Source organism: Bos mutus, chromosome 19 (genome assembly GCF_027580195.1).
Source record: "Bos mutus isolate GX-2022 chromosome 19, NWIPB_WYAK_1.1, whole genome shotgun sequence".
Taxonomy (NCBI): Eukaryota; Metazoa; Chordata; class Mammalia; order Artiodactyla; family Bovidae; genus Bos; species Bos mutus.
Genome location: NC_091635.1, coordinates 20,883,619 through 20,901,726, shown reverse-complemented (window position 1 = coordinate 20,901,726; position 18,108 = coordinate 20,883,619). Strand labels below are relative to the sequence as shown.

The 18,108-nt window shown below is 58.3% G+C and overlaps 2 protein-coding genes across 11 annotated transcripts in view; one reads left to right on the top strand and one right to left on the bottom strand.

The window, feature by feature from the left end:
• Window positions 1–2,732, top strand: part of EPN2 (epsin 2) — a 52,731-nt gene extending 49,999 nt beyond the window's left edge. For all 9 annotated transcript variants that reach the window (XM_070389602.1, XM_070389601.1, XM_070389600.1 and 6 more), the window contains one exon: window positions 216–2,732. In XM_070389602.1, the coding sequence (XP_070245703.1) occupies window positions 216–514 (299 nt within the window). In that variant the 3' untranslated portion in view covers window positions 515–2,732. The remainder of the gene's footprint in view (window positions 1–215) is intronic.
• A 928-nt stretch (window positions 2,733–3,660) lies between these two features.
• Window positions 3,661–12,058, bottom strand: B9D1 (B9 domain containing 1). Of its 2 annotated transcripts, none has more exons than XM_005887266.2 (7): window positions 11,906–12,058; window positions 10,496–10,564; window positions 9,651–9,762; window positions 6,849–6,945; window positions 5,970–6,032; window positions 4,126–4,193; window positions 3,661–3,857 (listed from the first exon to the last, which is right to left on the bottom strand). In XM_005887266.2, exons 1-7 carry the CDS (start codon window positions 11,966–11,968, stop codon window positions 3,715–3,717), a joined length of 615 nt encoding a protein of 204 aa, XP_005887328.1. In that variant the 5' UTR covers window positions 11,969–12,058; the 3' UTR covers window positions 3,661–3,714. The 2 variants fall into 2 exon arrangements, with proteins under 2 accessions (XP_005887328.1, XP_070245704.1); XM_070389603.1 differs by lacking the exon at window positions 11,906–12,058 and adding an exon at window positions 11,368–11,477.
• Between the last annotated feature and the right edge of the window lie 6,050 nt (window positions 12,059–18,108).

Genomic DNA, 18,108 nt, shown 5'->3' with positions numbered 1-18,108 from the left:
TGCTGACGGTGCCCAGGGTGCCAGCCTGGAGTAGGCGCTGGCCCCTGTCAGCCTGGCCCATCACTTGGCTCCTCACAGCCTGAGTTTCCTCCTCTGGACATCGCGCCCAGAGGCGGGGCTGCCTGGGTGGCCTCCCTGGCATTGTAGTTCAGCCCCGGGGCCCAGGGACGCTGCTGCTCTGCCCACAGCCACTGCCTCTCCCACTCTCTCCCCAGGTGCCGCCACGGCCTCGGCCCCTGTCAACCCCTTCCAGGTTAACCAGCCGCAGCCGCTGACGCTGAACCAGCTGCGGGGGAGCCCAGTGCTAGGGGGCAGTGCGTCCTTTGGTCCTAGCCCAGGTGTGGAGCCTGTGGCTGTGGCCTCCATGACCTCCGCGGCCTCCCACCCAGGCCTGGGGGCCAGCAGCTCCTCCCTGCCACCTCTGGGCCCTGCTGCAATGAACATGGTGGGCAGCCTGGGTGTACCCCAGTCGGCAGCTCAGGCCACCGGCACAACCAACCCGTTCCTCCTCTAGTGCCCGGCCGGGACCCGTGCAGAGCATCCATGCCGAGGACGCCGAGCAGGGACTGTCGCTTGTGGAAGGGGTCGGAGAGCAGGGGGATGGGTGTCAGGGCGTCCTGTCCAGCTTCCTGAGCAGAGGGTGTCTCTGTGATCCCGGGCCTCAGTCTGAGGGGTGAGCGGTGGCAGCAGACAAGAGGCATCACACAGCATGTGGGTCCCCGGGCCCGTGTCCTGTGGGGGCCCCCTGACCCAGCCTGGCCACCCCATTGCCTCTGTGGGGATCTGCCAGCTCTCGGGGGCTTGGCCGAGGCGGCGGCCATGTGAAGTGCCAGTCCAGCCTCAGCCCAGGGTCTCTGGGACACTCTCGCCCGGGACCTGGCCCCCACCCCTAGCCCCAGGGACACCCCGGGCAGCCCCAGGCATGGACCGGATGGAGTGCCAGCACCCTCAGACACTGACCTTTTGGGGACGCAGTTGTGCGTGTTTTACTTTTCTTTGACTCGTGCGTGAGTTCAAAGTGAACGCCACCACCGTGGAACAACTCTTGAATTAAATCCACTAGAGAAGCTTTAAACTAACCTGAGCGTAGCCCTGCCACGTGCTCCGTGCTTGTATGCATTTGCACAGATTTTGTTTAGTACAGTTTCATATTTGAGTTTGCAGAATTATCAAATAGTCTTTTTTTGGCTAATATTTTTATAACGTGGTTCTTATTTAACTGTCTAGTTTTGATAGAATTTACCAGGTCTGGCTGAATTAAGATATTGGCAGTGTCATGTTAGTGGTTTAAATTCTCTTATTTATGGTTTTAACTCTGTAAGAAAATTTAAATACGAAGAGACAAAAAAATGCCTTATGGAAAAACTAAAGCAAATTCTTTATAGGAAAAATATGGGAATTTGATTACACATAAAAGATATTAAAAAAAAAAAGAAAAACCTACAATAGTAACAAAAAATTGTAGCCTCTAGTTGCCTTTTCCTTTAACTCCCTTTTTTGGTAAATTACCAAACTGACTTTCAGCCTTTTTGGCTAGATCTAAGAGAGAGGCTATTTTTCTTACTGATGTACCAACATGAAAGTTAAAGACAAAATCTAACATATGAATGTTACTCACCAGGTTTTATCAGCTAACTTCTGTGACTGAAGGCATGCACAGTTAACAGGACTCGCGTTTACAGTGGAAACATGGGATGGAACCCTGTCTCTGTGACCTCCCCCTTAGCTCCCTCCACCCTCAGGGCAGAGGTGGGGACAGTGCTGGCGGCTTGTCAGGGGGCAGTGGGGCTCTGCTGTGGCTCCTGGGACAGCCCTAGGCTGACGGGCTGCGGCCCAAGCCTGGCTCCCACACACTCACCTGCCCTCCAGACACATGTTGTGATGTAGAAATAACCATCTCTTTCTTTGGAGAGGATCAAAAATCACTCTTATACAGAAAAGATATTAACAAACATGCACTAATCTTACCTCCCTCTCCCCTGCTTCCTTTGTCCCACCCACCACAATTTAAAGAAGTATTAAGTCACAAAGATCAGAAGAGACTCACTCCTCCCCAGAGCAGGGACATTGGCCCCGAGTCCCATGTCTGGACAGCTAGCCTAGTGGGCAAGTCAGTCTCCATTTCCACAGTGGACGTCTTGCCTCCGGCACCAAGGGCAGTTAACACCAGGTCCCTCTGCTTGCAGTGCTGGGCACGGGAGGCTGACAGAGCAGCCTGGAGAGCTCACTCTGCTCCTCCTTTCGGAGGCCACCTCCAGCCCAGAGACTTGGGCTGGACTGTGGGCTCCTGAGTCATCAGGAAGGCCGGACCGGCTCTCCTCTCCCAGCGGCCCAGGGGAGAGCGGGCTTGGGGCAAGATGTTCCCCCAGGGAGGGATGGGCTGACGCCTGCACAGGTGGTAGGACCACACTACTGGGTGCTGGGGCCGCTCCTCATCAGTTAGGAGCCCTTCCTGACGTGACACAGGCCTCCGAAGCCCAGGTAGCCTCAGCTCCCGCCCTCGATCAGACCCATCCCCAGGCACCTCTTCCCATTGCCCGTTGCACTGATCATGAAGCCACTGGCACTGCCAGAGTGTGGGATGTGTGCCATCAAGCGCCCTCCTGCCCAGGTGCCATGGTGGGGGTGTAACCCAGCCATTCTCAGTCCAGGGGCAGGTGGCTGGTTTTGAACTCGTATTGACTATTGATACTTATTTACTGTATAAATATAATTTATCATTTGTATCATGATGCGGTTTCTGGTTGTGTCCTTCCCCTGCCTCCACCCTCATCAATCCTGAAACACTGTGAGGGGCCGGCTCAGGAGCCAGTTCCCACCTGGACCCAGCTTGGCCACTGAGCTGGTCCCGGTGCCTGTGTGAGCCTGAGCATCAGGGAAGGAGTGGACTGGGGAGCTCCTGTACAGTCAAGGTCATGACAAGGGAGGAGCTGAGAGAGAGGCCATGTCAGGGAGGAACCATCCAGGTGGATGGGGATGCGTCAAGGGTGGCTGGAGTCCGGTGGCCGTAGGCTGGTCTGATGACCAGGGGTGTTCTGGAAGCTGGGATGGGGCCACGGGGGATGCGCCTGCGGAGCAGAGGCCAGAGCAGGAGAGGACTCCTCATGCAGAAAAGGCCAGCGTCCTGCTGCCTATTCCAGGGAGCACAATGAGTTGGGGCAGGGGGAGTGGCCCTGAGTAGCATAAACTTCTGGTTTCCAGAGGAACTGGGGGAACATGAGCCGGGGGCTCCCTTCAAATCCTGCCAAGGAGAGAACACTGGGCGAGCCCTGTGACCTGCTCAGAGGGCTCCCCTGAAGCTGCCAGCGGGTGGTCAGGTGGCCTGGCGTTGGCCGAGGGCAAGTGGGTTCTCCCCCTGCAATACCACCCACCTGGGGAGGCTCTCAGCCCGTCCCCTGTCCAAGGGTGGCAGGCATCCATGGAACTGGAGCCATGGAGCATGGTCAGTTTGACATGTGCCAGGCACCAAGCAGGCAGGTTTTAGGGCCGAACGTGTCGGGGTGTGAGGGGCACACAGCTGTGAGCCGTTGAGATCAGTGTTGAGTCCAAGCGCGCGTGCTGGTGGCTGTTCTGTGCAGCGGCCATGGGCGGTGCTCTCTGAGGTGAGGGCCCTGCTCCCAGGGGATGTGCTGCAAAAGTCGGCGCAGCCCTAGCCCAGGCTCTGTGAAAAGGTTACACTTTATTATACGATTGCTGGGCAGAGGGCTGTTGCCTTCACCGGGGGAGGCCCTGGGGTGGGCTGGGCCCCGAGACGCCCTGTGTGTCCGGAGGCCCGGTGTCATAGCCCAGCTTCCTCATGTCCTTGGTCACCACGTTGAAGAGGAGAGTGACGAAGCCCTGGGAGCGGACACGGGTCACTGGGGACAGAAGGACAGAGTCAGCCAAGCTGGGTCAGAGACAGATCCAGGCTGCTTTGGGAATCAACAGCTTCCATGTTCCCTCCTGGAAAGTGGGGGCAACACTGCCCAGCCCACATTCCTCCCTGGGAGAAGGGGCTGCCCTGGGGACAGGGCGATGGAAGTGGCAACCTTTCTGAGCTGGGCCCTGCTCCACCCATCTGACTCCTGGGGGCTCACCTGGTCCCTTCCATGCCCACCCTGCCCAGGGTGAGGGGTGAACCTTTACCTTCCCGGCCTTCCCCCTGAGCCACCACTTTGGGGTCTGTGTACTCGGGTCGCCGTCCCATGAACCAGCTGGGAAGACAGGGGAGCGGGTGAGCAAGGAGCTTGGGGGTCCTGCAGACATGGCATGGGCTCTCCCTTCAGCCCTTTCCCGGGGAAGAGCCTCCCCACACCACCCTCCTCCTCAGCTGGACACCGTCCATGGGTACGGTCATTGTGGGCAAAAGCAGAGGGAGGGCTAGGGCTGGGAGGGTGCACGGCCTGAACCCAGGGGGCCCCACCCGGAGTCCAGCAGCCATCCTTGGGGGTGGGCAGAGGGACAAGATCAGGGCTCTCTGCTGTCCTAGTAGAGCGGGACCCTAGACTAGTCACTTCCCGACTCTGGGCCCTAGTGTTCTCCAGTGTCCCGGGGATGTGATCACAGGCCCAACCTGACGGGGCTCTGGCCAAGATGTCTGTGCCCCCGGCCTGGGCAGTGTCCTGCCACCTCGCTCCCAACGGCAGGGAGGTGGCACTGGCCTGGGTCCTTTACACCCACACAGGCACCAAGGGATGTGGCTGTGGCAGGTCGGGAGGAGCCTCACTGACTGCGCCTCAGTTTCCCCGTCGGAGGAGCAGGGCTCCACCTGTACCTGCCTGCCAGGCTGCGCTGAGGACCAAGCTGGGGAAGCAGCCCCCAGGGCTGGCATGTGCCAAGGACAGATGCTGCTGTAGGAGCACCAGCGGCTCCTTGGGGCAGAGACATGCCTGAGTCGCCCATGTGGTGGCATCTTGGGGAAACCCTTGAGCATCAGATTGGAGGGGCGGAGTGATGGCCCCAGAGATACCAGGTCCTGTTGAGAGAACTTAACGTCTTTGGTTTTAAGCCACCACATCTGTGGTAACTGGTCACAGTGGTCACAGGAAGCAGTCGCAGGGGAGTGGGTAGGCAGCAGGCTGAGGAAGGGTGCTTGGGAGCAGAGCACCCAGAGAGGGGGTGTTTGGAGGGGCTGCTTGGCCAGCTTCTCAGTGGCCTCCAAGGGCCCTGGACTGCGGAGGTCTTGTCGATTCAGCTGCTGCCCTGGGTTCCATCATCCAAGCTCACACAGTCCAGCTGGGGCAAGAGCGCCCCCTGCCCACCCCCCCACCCCCCCAGCAAGAAGAGCAGGAGACACCCCTGCTACCACCTGGTCAGCAGTGAGGTCTTCCCTAGCCAGAAGCCCCTTCCTCAGGGAGACAGCACACGGGGGCCCACAGTTCTCCCCCGAGCAGTGTGGACGTGGCCAGGATGTGTGGACCCACAAGGCCCTTGACACCCCACAGCTGCCCTGTGGGTGGTGATGTCACCTCCAGCCGACACTGGCCCAATCACAGTGGCTTCCGGAGGAGCTCCCAGGGGCAGCAAGCACCCAGCCATGCTCCCCAGGCCTCAGAGCTCAGGAAGCTTCCTCCAGCCAGCAGGGCTCCAGCCACGTTCCCCTCATCCTGCCCGCCCACCCAGCAGCTGAGCTGACTGTTCTCCATCCCTACCCCCAACAGCCAGCCAGGCCCAGCCACCCTCCAGCTCCTGTTCAGATGAGGGAAGGGGCCAGAGGCCTCGGCTGGTCTCACCCAGACCCTGTGTCCAGCCCCCGCTGGCTGTGCTGCCAAGTCCATTACCTACTCCCTGTGCCTGCAATCTTCTCTGGGCTCTGCCACGATGGCCCCACCCTTGGCTCTAAGCCCTGCTCAGATGTCACCTCCTGGCAGAGGCCCCTCATGCAGAGGTGTTCAGCATGATAAGGAGGGGTGGGGGAATGTGACAGCCTTCCTTCCCACCACTGAGGCCAGGATGGGCGCCCTGGGGACGGGGGATAGGCGTCTACTCACCTGGTAAACTTTTGCAGTTTAGATGTAGATTCTGGGACAAACATGGGGATGGTCTTTTTGTGCCTGAAACAAATGTTTTCACAGCTGTGCTGAATCAAGGGAAAGTGCTGGAACTTTCTGAGCCTCCAGTGAGGGACAAGCTGGAGTGCCCAGAGGTTAAAGCCGAGGCCGCCTCCAGGGCCAAGTTCCCGAGAGCCCTGCCTGTTTTCAAGGGCCAGAGGATGTGAGGGTTACAGACACCAACCCCAGCTCAGCTGCACCCTCACAGGGTCTTGCCTTTCCCCTAATGTCCCCCTGTGCTGCCCGGATACCTTTCCTCCAGGAAGCCCATGGCAGCCCCCAGGGTCCCACCCGCTGTGATCAGCGAGCAGGTCCTGTCCCAACACCTCTCGGCTGCCTGCTGTGCCGCCTCCCTCCGCCCCCTCTGACCTAGTCCTACTCCTTAGGGCCCGCCTGGTCCCCCTGTGCCCAGACGTCCTGTCTGCACTGTGTCTACATCTGTCATGGGGCTTGATGAGACAGAGCCTCAACTCTCCACCCTGCCCACTAATGGGGGCTGCCGAGGGCAGGGCCCTGAGCTCACATGTGTCTGACATGTCGTCCTCAGGCCAGCAGAACCGCGCACAAAGGCAGCAGCCATGCGGGCTCTCGGGAAGGAAAGAAGGAATGAATGTCTCAACTCCAACCCCTGGGGCCTCTCGAAGCCCAGGACACTGCCCACCCCTGCCTCCTCCCAGATGGGGCTGCGCCCCCACCCCTGCAAGGCCCCATCTACTCCCCACCTCCAGGGGGGTTCCTCTGGATAGGAGCCTGGCAGAGGGTGCCCACCTCCCAAAGCTGCGTGGCCAGCAGCCCAGGGAGCATGGAGGGAGGACCTACCGGCCAGGTGAGAGGGGCACGTGCACCGCCCCGTATCCTCGGACCACGTCATTTCCGAACACGTCCGGCCCGTACACGCTGAGCACGATCTGCGGCCCTTCGAACGACAAGGCAGGGGTCAGCCCGTGGGGAATCCTGGGAAGAGCAGGGCAGAGAGCAGGGCCGTGGTCCTTGAAGCCCCCAGGTATGGGGCTGACAGAGAACGGGGTGAATGTGGGGACCTCCCACCCCACACCAGGGGCTTCTGCCACCCAGGATTCAGGAGGCGGGAAGAGGGGGGCAGAGCCTGGCAGCTGTCCAGTACAGGCCGATGCCCTGCCTGGGATGCTGTGATTCCACTGTCCACAGACCCAGGAAGTCGGCAGGCATCCAGGTGTGATCGGGTGGGGTCCGGTCCTGGGACCTTTTTTGAAGGGGTGTCAGACTCAGGCCAGCGGGGTGGGTCCTGGGAGGGGTGGTGTCCGGTCCGGTCCAGGAGGACAGAGGGGAAGCAGAGGCCTGTACGCCCTTCCTCTGGAATCCTAACTGGAATCCTAACAGTTCCCAGTGTTCCCGGTGGGCAGTCTTGCCCCCTGGAGGCCCAGAAGAGAACTCCCTCCACTCTGGGCCCCTCCGGTGGAGGCAGGAGCTGGCTCGTGGCCAACCCACATGAAGTGTTCCTGGGGCGGGGAGGGCCGTTCAGAGATTGTCACTGCTTTTCCTAAGGTTTCACCACCAAAGCAAGTGTTCCCAGCCTGGTCCTTTGGTTCTGCCTGTGTTCTGAACTTTGTACCATGGGAATGGAACAGTGCATAGATTTCTTTCAGCTTCTTAGACTCAGTGTTCACGGGATGCAACCAAACCATGTCACCTACAGGGTCTGCTCAACTTGGTCCCATCTAGCATGTCTGTGGGGTGCACAGTCAAGCAGGGGCTCAGCACATGTCCCCCCAGCTGCTTCCCGGGGGCGCAGCACCCACTCCAGCCTTGTTCCCTGAGCCAGCGCTTGGCACCCTTCATGACAACTTGCCATCCTCAAGCTTCCTGATTGGGCTGTTCTGGTGCCTGCATTGTGGCCACTCACTTTTTTCTTATATGATTGTATTTAATTTTGACTGTGCTGAGTCTTCATCACCGTGTTAGCTTTTCTGTAGTTGCGGTGAGCAAGGGCTATTCTTTGTTGTGATGTGCAGGTCTTCACTGTGGTGGCTTCTCTTATTGCGGAGCACAGGCTCTAGGGCTTTAGAAGTTGTGGTTTTGGGCTCAGTAGTTGTGGTGCAGCACGTGGGATCTTCCCAGACTAGGGATCGAACCTGTGTCTCCTGCACTGGCAGGTGGAGTCTCTACTACTGAGCCACCAGGGAAGCCCCTCACTTTAGCTTTAATTTGCATTTTCCTTAATTGTAACTGTTCTTCCTAAAATAAACCTGAGGCCTTGTCCTGTTTATTGGTCACTCAGACCACTCTCAAGTCCCCTTTCCACTCCTGCGCTGCCCCTTGTCATGAACCGGCTGTCTGCATAGATTCAGTTCTGCCTGGGGCTCCGTATGGATCTGTCTGTCCCGGTGCCCTCCTCACTGTGCTGTATAATTACAGCTTAGTATCTGGCTGGCAAAAGTCTCAACGGGCATCTCCATCATCTCTGCCAGAATCGGCAAATGCTCCTGGGGGGAGCGGGGGCGGGGCCTCTCTGGAGCCCTGCTTTGCTCCTGGAGCTCAGCAGCTAAATAAAGTTCCATGCTCTGCTGCCTGTCTGATGATGCCTTCATGTAGTTGTTTTCTGGTTTTGCTTTTAAGTACTCTATTCACCTGTCCTCGGCAGCAGGAGTCTGGTATGTTACCTAGTGCTGTCTTCCAGGGAGCCAATGAGAGTTTCTTATTCATGGACAGCAGGATGGCCGTCCTGCCCAGGAGGGTCACTGGGCAGCCTCTGCTCAAGACCTGCAACCCCAGACCCTCTAAGCCTGGGCGCCGGCTGCACGCAGTGTGAAGGCCTGGACTGTGAAATCAGATCCGTGCTCAGCTACTCAAGGTGAAGCTGAAGGCAAATGATGCCACTGTTTTGAGTCTTGGTTTCCTAAACAGGAGAAGAGGTGGAGAGAAGCCTACCTTTAAGATAGTATCTCACAGCTCAGCCAAGTCCACGTTTGGAGAGCACGCACAGCTCTGTGGAGCGAGCCAGGCTTTGCACACAGCTAGCACTCATGAGTGACTTCACTTTCACTTTTCACTTTCATGCATTAGAGAAGCAAATGGCAACCCACTCCAGTGTTCTTGCCTGGAGAATCCCAGGGACGGGGGAGCCTGGTGGGCTGCCACCGTCTATGGGGTCGCACAGAGTCAAACACGACTGAAGCGACTTAGCAACAGCAGCAGCAGCAGCACTCATTAAGTGAGAGTGATCACAGACGACCAGATACAGTGGACAACAAACCCTGCAGACACTAGCAAGGAGAACTTTGGGAGGCCAGAGGTAGGACGAGGGCTGGGTGCCCATGGCAGAGAGAAGGGCCTACCCCTGGCTCAGGGCAGGGTCTTGGAGGAGGAGCAGGGGGCTCGGGACTGGCGGAAGCACAGCGGTGATGGATGGGGGAGAGCCGTTGAGAGGCCAGACTGCTGAGCCCCAGTCACCAGGCTCTGCCCTTCGCAGGCAGTCGCTGCTCAAGGTTTCAGGCTGGGCTTCACCGACTTCCTCAGAACCTCGGAAAGGTCAAGTGCACACAAATAAGTGGGAAGGAAGGGAAAACAGCCAGGTGTCTGAGAGCACCTGACAAGGCTGGTAGAGGGCCCCAGGGATGAGCAGGACGAAGCCTGCAGACTCACAGCCGTAGGGGTTGGTGCTCTTAAAGGTGACGTCGATGGGGAAGTTCCATACCAGCGCCCGCCTCGCATCTTGGCTCTTGGAGGTGATCTGTGAGATGCCTTCCTCCAGCCCCTGCGAGGACAATGACAGTGACGGCCAGCGTCCCAGCTCCAGGCTGCCATGTCCTCCCACCCCACCCCAGAGGTGACAGCTGAGAGCTGTTTTCATCACCATCTTCTGCCGAACAGAGGGACCTAAGACATGACAGAGCGGCTCCCAGGTCTTTGAGGGTTTCTATCCATTAGGGCCTGAAACCTTGAGGCCCCTCCCCTCTCCTGGTGCCCAAGCTCCACCTGCACCTCCTTCAGAGGAGGGGACGGTCCAGCAGGCTGTTGCCCTCTCCTTTGTCGTTCTGCCTGGCTAGTTTATTCTATAGCCTTCTACTTGGCCCATCCCCCTGCTTCCTTCAGCTCTACGCTCAGTTACTGTCTTAAGGAGGCCTTTTCTGGCCTCTCATCCCTCCCCTTCCTGCCTTCACTTTCCCCTCAGCACCGCTACTAGCCAACAGCCTGGAGCGTTTACTGCCCCGAGTCTGTATCCCTCTCAGGCAAGTGGCCCCAGCAAAGCTGAGCTGGTCTGGCTTTGTTTGCTGCAGGGCAGGGCCCAGGAGCGACCATAGCCTTAGGGGTGGATCAGGGATCTCTGCATTCTCTGCCCCGGCCTCACTGGGAACAAACTCACGTGTGTGCCACCCGTGAACTCTTAACTGGTTCTGAACTGGGAGGGGAAAGGGTGCAATGGAGCCTTCAGAAACCCCTCCAGTCACAAAAGCTGTGAGTCTGGGAGGCTGTAGGGTCCAGCTTACCGCTGTGGGGGCCCAGTCCTGGCCATACACGAAACAGTACTTGCAGTAGAGGTCGTCGTACTCAGGAAACTGGAAATAAGCACACACAGCTTCTGCTCACAGGGACTCATGCTGTGACCACCTGTTAGCCAGGCAGGTACAGCCACCAGCAACTCTGAACATGAGGCACCTGGCGGGCAGGGGCTGAGAGAGCAGGGTGCGTGGATATGGAGTTCATTGGAGGGTCTGGTCTCAAGATGTGGGATAGTCCAGGGCCACTGCTGCCCCCAGGCTTTTGCTCAGGCTCTGACATCTGTATGACATGCCCTTCTCATTCCTTCACCTGGAGGAGTGCTGGTCACCCTTCAAAACTGACACTTCGGGGAGCCTGCCATGACTTCCAGGTTGTTGGAGCTACATCCCAGCTTCCACAGCCCCTGGTGCTCCATCACAGCACTGACCATGTTTATTTCTCTCAACTCCATTAGACTGTGAACAAGGGACAGGTATGTGGGCCTTCTGTGTCCCTAGCACCTGGCACAGGGTGGGCACAGGAGGGTCTAAGGAATGATGCCGAAGTGAAAGGTCTAGAAGACAGGTGCTCCCAGGATACAGGGCTTGGTGGGAGCTGAGGGCCTGCAGAGCGGCCCAAGCAGAGAAGGGGAAGAGTGGGGATGAGGGGCTGCTGAGAACACAGGCACATGTGACCCAGCCCAGCTGAGGCCCCTGCTGGGATAAAGCAGAAGAGGGGAAGCTGGCCTTAGGCACCAGGCCAAGGAGGAGGTGGACAGGGTGGGAGCGTGGGGCAGCGACCCTGATGAAACAGGAAGGCGGGAGATGCCCACTAAGAGACCCCACGGGGCTTTACCTAGACCACCTTGGTTAGTACTCACAATATAATCATAATATTTTAAAAACAGCCTGGAAAGGCAAGTCCAGCAAAGCTTTGACATCAGTCCAAGTTTGAAATTCGTTTTGCCACTTCCTTTGGGCAACTTCCCATCTGTAAAATGGGGGTGCAAGTAATACCTACTTCAAAGGGTGGTTGTGAAGACTGGCTGAGCGGGGCTGGGCATGAAGACTGGCATATATCATGTCTTACAGTAGTAACAAACGATTCTTAGGACATGCAGGGGACTGGAAAGCACTGTCCCCTTCCGTCGGACAGACACACCCTCCGGGTCAGGAGAGCTGCCACCATCGCTGTGTCAGACCAACCCGCGCCGGAGGAGCTGAGGGTCGCTGGGTGGATGGAGGCCCCTGCCCGAATCTTCACGCGGGCTCGGCCAACTGTGGCCTCGGCCTGCTCAACCCTCCAGGCCTGTTTCCCCACCGCACTTCGTGGCGGAGGGTCCGCGCGACCTCTCGCCAAGCCTGTCACGCTGGCTCCCTCCCCCGAGGTTCGACCCTGGAGAACTCACGGCCGCTCACCTGGGCGCTCTCCACCTGCCCGTTGACCATGAGCAGGAACACGCTGGGGGCCGCGGCAGCCATAGCCGGGCCGCGCGGTTACTAGGAGGCGCCGGGTTGCCCTGGAGACGACGGCGTGGCGCAAGGGACAAGTTTCAGGGAAGCGGGAGCTTCGGAAAAGCGCGCACAAGGCGGCGGCGCGCAGGCGCAGTCGGAGCGGCCCGTTGCGGTGGGAGGCGGGGCTCAGCCGTCCGGTCAGTCTGCTGGGCGGTCGGCGCGAGGAACCCCACGCGAGTGTAGCTGGTGGTGTAGGACCCAGGCCATCGCCCGGGAATGTGTGTCCGTTCTGACCACCGCGCTGCCGGCTGGAGTGTGTGACTGGAGCCCGAGGCTGCTGAGGGGCGGGGTCCGGCCGCGCTTCCGAGAGTCCCCGTGGGGCCAGCAGCTCCCTGCCTCGGGTCGACAGATTCTCCCTCGTGCCTTTGAGACCCTCGCCTCCCAAAAGTTTATTAGACAAACCGAGAAGGGACCTGGAAGGTCCTTAAGCCCAAGACAGCAGGTCTCTGCGTGACGCGGGAAAACGGACCTCTGAGGGGCCGCCCCAGCACCTTGCCGGTGGGGAGGGGCGAGCCCACCGGGCTCGGCTGCCCGCCTGCTCTCAGCGCTCACCACTGTTCGCTTTTGCACATTGATTACTGTGACAGCTCCAGCCAGTGCCGCCTCTCCCCCAAGCCCTACACCACGAACACCAGGGCTGTGCCAGCCCCGTGTCCCGGTTGCCTGAGCACTGGTGGCAGCTTGTGGAGTGGATGGATAATTGAATACGTCTGCTGCTGCTAAGTCGCTTCAGTCGTGTCCGACTCTGCGACCCCATAGACAGCAGCCCACTAGGCTCCCCCGTCCCTGGGATTCTCCAGGCAAGAACACTGGAGTGGGTTGCCATTTCCTTCTCCAACGCATGAAAGTGAAAAGTGAAAGTGAAGTCGCTCAGTCGTATCCGACTCCTAGCGACCCCATGGACTGCTGCCTACCAGGCTCCTCCGTCCATTGAATTTTCCAGGCAAGAGTACTGGAGTGTGAATACATCTCCGTTGCGCAATATCAAAACTATGGTTTTTCCAGTAGTCATGTATGGAGGATGTGAGAGTTGGACCATAAAGAAGGCTGAGTGCTAAAGAATTGATGCTTTCAAACTGTAGTGTTGGAGAAGACTCTTGAGAGTCCCTTGGACAACAAAGAGATCCAACTAGTCCATCCTAAAGGAAATTAGTCCTGAATATTCATTGGAAGGAATGATGCTGAAGCTGAAACTCTGATACTTTGACCACCTGATGTGAAGAACTGACTCATTGGAAAAGACCCTGATGCTGAGAAAGACTGAAGGCGGGGGAAGAAGGGGACGACACAGGATGAGATGGTTAGATGGCATCACTGACTCAATGGACATGAGTTTGGTGGACAGGAAATGGTGGTGATGCACAGGGAGGCCTGGCCTGCTGCAGTCCATGGGGTCACAAAGAGCTGGACACGACTGAGCGACTGAACAACAGGCGTTGTGCAAAAGAGGAAGCAGATTCAGATGCAAGATGACTGGGACTCAGTCAGAGCTGTAGATACAGAGCTGAGTGAGGACTCCATCAGCTTGGGACCCTTGCTGCTGCTTCCCTTCCTGGGCTTGGGCCAGTGCCAAGGGCGTTTCTTGACCAAGGTATCAAAGGTGGCGTTAGAAACCTTATCTGGGATCCAGAGAATGAAGGGATGGACAGGTGTGTAGACATCAGGGAGGCCGTGCCCTCAGTAGGGTGCCCAGGTCATCACACCCTGCAGCAGCCAGCTGCTGGCTCGGTAGCAGACCAGGGGTTGTCCCAGGAGACATCTGTGCGGGAAAGGGAAGGAGAGGTCACAGCCAGCCCAGGCCCACTGACCGTCCCCCCACCCCCACCCCCCGCCAGGTAAGCAAAGATACTTGACAGGGGACGGGACAGCCCGTGTTCACACATCTGATAAGAGAGGCTGAGGCTGGGGAGCCTGATGGGTGGGCCAGGGGCTCGGGTGAGAGTCTGCCTCCCTGAGGCCTTGGCCATGTCCCCCACACACACCCCCCCATCCCTTTCCAGTTAAGATGCTTCTCCACAGATGATACCACTCTCGTCTAACACTTTCCAGTGGCTTTTGAGGCTTGGTGTTACACAAATCAGTTTTCAACAAAATGCTTGCTGTTATCAAATAATCATGGGCTCCCTAGAGTTGCAAACCTGGCTGTGTCCAAGGCTGCCCCACATTTGCACAGAACCTGGACAGGGAGGCTCCTGGGGGCGGGGAGGAATCTCTGGGGTGTCCATTAGGGGTGCAGATCAGTAGTCCCCTGGAAGGTAGGAGATGACCAGGCCTAGTGGCTTTAGGAGGAACTGCGGGGCTGGTGGGGCCCGACTGGAGTCCTCACTGTGAGGTGGGGTGGGCTGTTATGGGGTCTGGTGCATCAGGAGCCCTTGGGCAGGCGGGTCTTCAGATCAGGACAGTCAGAGGGAGGAGGAGCGGGTCTTTGCAGGTGCTGGTGTGCAGTAGCCTAGGCAGGATGCTGTGCAGTTTTCGGGGCAGGATGTAGGGGTCTGCACAGGGAGGGGAGCCAACCCTCAGCAGGTTGGCACCAACCTGGCCTCAAAACTTTCCACTCCTCCTGGACTTCCAGTCCTCCCTGTCCTCTCTCTGGACCCCTAGCCCCTCTCAGTGTAGCTTCTTCCTCCGTTGTACTCTCATAGTCCCCTCAGGGCCAGGCCCACTGAGACTGGGGACACACTGTGGCCCAAGGGAGGGGGCTGGGAGAGTGCCCAGTGTCACCCTGAGGGCTGGGTGGGGCTGGAAGCTGGCCCCGGCGTAGCGGGCACCAATGCCTGATGCCCATATCTGCGTGCCAGCCAGCAGCAGTCAGAGCTGGGCTGTTCTCAGGGTCAGAGACTGGGGACTTCTGCTCTGTGGCACCCCAGCTCCACCCTGGCTGATTGCCCAGCCCAGCCCAGCATCTCCCCCGATGCTTCCACGCTGGACTTCTGCTCCTGTCCCTCCTGAAGTCAGGCTCAAACCCCTGGGCCCAACACAGCCACAACGTGAACAAAGGTTTGGGCCCGGTGGCTGGAGGGACAGGCTGCGTAGCACTGAGAAATGGTGGGTTTGCCAGCCAGGCCAGGGCCAGGCCACCAGACCCAAAGGTCCTGGACCCTCCTGGGGACAGGAGCAGTTCCTCCACACTGGACTGGCTCTCACAACTTTCCAGTGCCAGTCGGTCTCGGCTCAGGGTCACGCTGAAGGGGGACTGAGGCCAGCTGTGGAGAGTGGAAGTGAAGCATCTGGGAACCCACTTCAGGCCCCCCATCCCCGAGCCCCTCTCCACCACCCTCCCTGGCCCTGGCAACCGCCTGCCAAAGCATTCGGCACCTGTGAGCACCCACTCTCAGGAGATGAGGGCCCCCTCTCTGTGGTACCAGAAAGATGCTGGCCTGCCAAGGCCACTTGGCTAGGCCCTTCCTGTTGTGGGCATCTGCCGATCTGGGCCCTGCCTCAAGGACGAGATATCTCAGCTGAGTTCTGGGTCCCGGGGCCTCAGCGTCTGCTCTCTGTCTCTAGTTGATGTTGATCTCCTCTCTGCGTCCCCTGATCCCTTGATCATAGTCTGCCCTGGCAGATTCCCTGCATCTCTCCTGCCCAGAAGCTCATTATACTTGTGTGTACAGCTCTGCTTGCATTTCTTTCCAGACAAGGAGCACACTCCTAACTAACGTGCTGGGCTCCTGGCCGCCTGGGCCTGTTAGCTTGGTTCACCCTTGGGCAGGCACCCTGCCCAGTGCCTGGCACGTCTCTATCTTGTACAGCTTTCCTGTTATTTGAACCCATGTCTGGGCTACGAGTCAGGAGAACCTGGACTCTTGGCCCTTGAGGGGTTGGGTCCTCCCGGCAGGAGCCCCCTTCCTGCCTGCAGCTCCTCACCAAACAGCAGCAGCAACCGCCTCATCTGTAAATCAGACTGTTTCTGCTGGGTCTGGCCTTCCCTCACCCCCACACTACCCCCATCAGCCCAGGACATTTAACCTCTCCAGCAACCCCTCCCTACCACCATCCTAAGGCCCACGTCCTGGACAAAGGGGAACTGGTCTGGGGAAAAGGAAGCGCCAGGCAGGGCCTGCCCCAGGGTGCACGGCCTCAGGCAAGCGTCCCACTCACAGACCTTGGCCCCTGCTGGGGCGGGGGGCTGGGGACCCCTAGACCTGCCATCTCAGGTGAGAGGCAGAGGCCAGCAGTGACATCAGCACCCACAGACCTCCTCCTCTCCCCTCCCTAGGCCCCACAAACTCTGCAGCACCCACGACACTTGACTCCATGAGAACACTGCTGCTCCTTTTTTACATGGAGGGGCCTTCCCAGGATCTCGGGGAGCCTTGCAGCAATTTGAATCAGGGTCTCTGGGCCCCCGGTCCCCAAGGTCATTCCTGTGACAACCCTCATAGACCTTCCTTCCCAGCCCAACTCTCAGCTCTCTGGCAGAGCGTGTGTGTCAGCTCCCTGTGGGATGGGCCACAGGCCAGGCCTGCAGCTGTGTGTCACCAGGGACAAAGCCCAGGTCCCCTGGCCTGTTGGGTCCCTCAGCACCCCCTGCTGCTGCCCATCTCCCCCTCCTCTCAACCTCGCAGTACTGGGTGCCTGCACACACATACCACCAATTCAGTGCATTGCAGGTCTCTGTACATGCTGTTCCTTCCACCCTTTCCATCTGACCTTCCTTTTGAGCGTCAAGCTCTAGACAACTGTCCTGTCCTCCAGACAAGCCTTGATTGGGCAGGGGCCTTCTCCACCAAGGAGAGGCTATGGCCTGATCGGGCTCCTGGACCACACTCAACTGCCCAAGCACCCACTTGTTGAGTGAACTCATGAGTAAGTGAACAAGTGGGCAGAGAATAGGGACCTCCAGGAGGGACCTTAGAACGCTGAAGACCAGGGCCGAACCCTTAGGTTCTATCCAGAGGGCGGTTCAGAGTCAGGGGACTCAGGGACCCCAGCCTCCAGCAGCACAGCTGAATCAGTAGGTCTGTGTCGGGGCACAGCCCAAGTTAGATGTCTCATCTCCAGCCTGTCCCCAGCTTGCAGTCTGGTCCCAGCAGGTCATTGCCCCTCTCCAGGCCTCAGTGTCTCACTAGGAAAATGAGGGCCTGGCCTGGACTGTCCTTTTCCTGCCGAGTCACTTGAAGAACCGGGGGGTCCTTGGCCTCTCCAGATCAGCCCCAGGAGGGGCATGCTTCCTTCATCCTCAAGTTCAAGGGGGAAATGCCAGGGCCGCTGCTTCCAGGGCTTAACCAGCAGGGGGAGCTGGGTTCCAATCTGAGCTCTGCCGCTCTCTGGCTGTATGACCTTGGGTTTATGCCTCAACTTCTCATGAGTCTCAGTTTCTCGGAAATCGGGGGTGGTAAGATCCTGACCTCGCGGGGCTCAGCACAGGGAATCAATGGTCCCCATAGTGAAGGCGGTGATGCAGTTGGTATCCACCTTGCTTGGAGATAGCAAGTTGAATTGCTGGCTAAACTCTGGAAAACACTGCAGGTCTTTAAAAACCATTCATTTTCAATCCATGGGACATAAACTCAACATCAGCCAAAGCCAGGCAGAGAAGTGAAGCTTGCCAGGAGTTCACATGTTGGGTGCATGGCATGGCGGTTAGGCTGCATGTGTGGAAAACCCAAGTAGGGTTTAAATACATAAGGCTCACTTGTGTCAAAATTAAGACAGCCTAGAGCTGACACCAGCTCAGCCATGCCACCAGGGACCTGGTTCTCCTGACCTGCTTAACATGTGGCTTTTGTCCTCATGACAAGACTGCCAGTTCAGCTCCAGGTACAGGGCCATGTTCTACGCAGAGCAGGGGGAGAGGCTGGGCATCCCCAGCAGGGCTTGGCATAGGACAGGGCATCCTGCACAGCCCAGTAGCTAGAACTGGGGTTCAGGGCCTCTTCTAGCTGCAAGAGAACCTGGGAGCTTGAACTCAGGTGAGATAGGAGGGAAGTCATAGTTAGAATGAGTGTTGAGTCACGCATTCTCCTCTCCTCGGAGAACCACATGCTGCTGCTGTCTGTCTCAACAAGCATGTCTCTGTGTCTAGCTTTTGTTTTCCTGCTGTGCTGAAAGATGCAGCTGTCAGAAACATGAGTTCAGGTGTGGAAATAATCCAGGGGATAATGAGG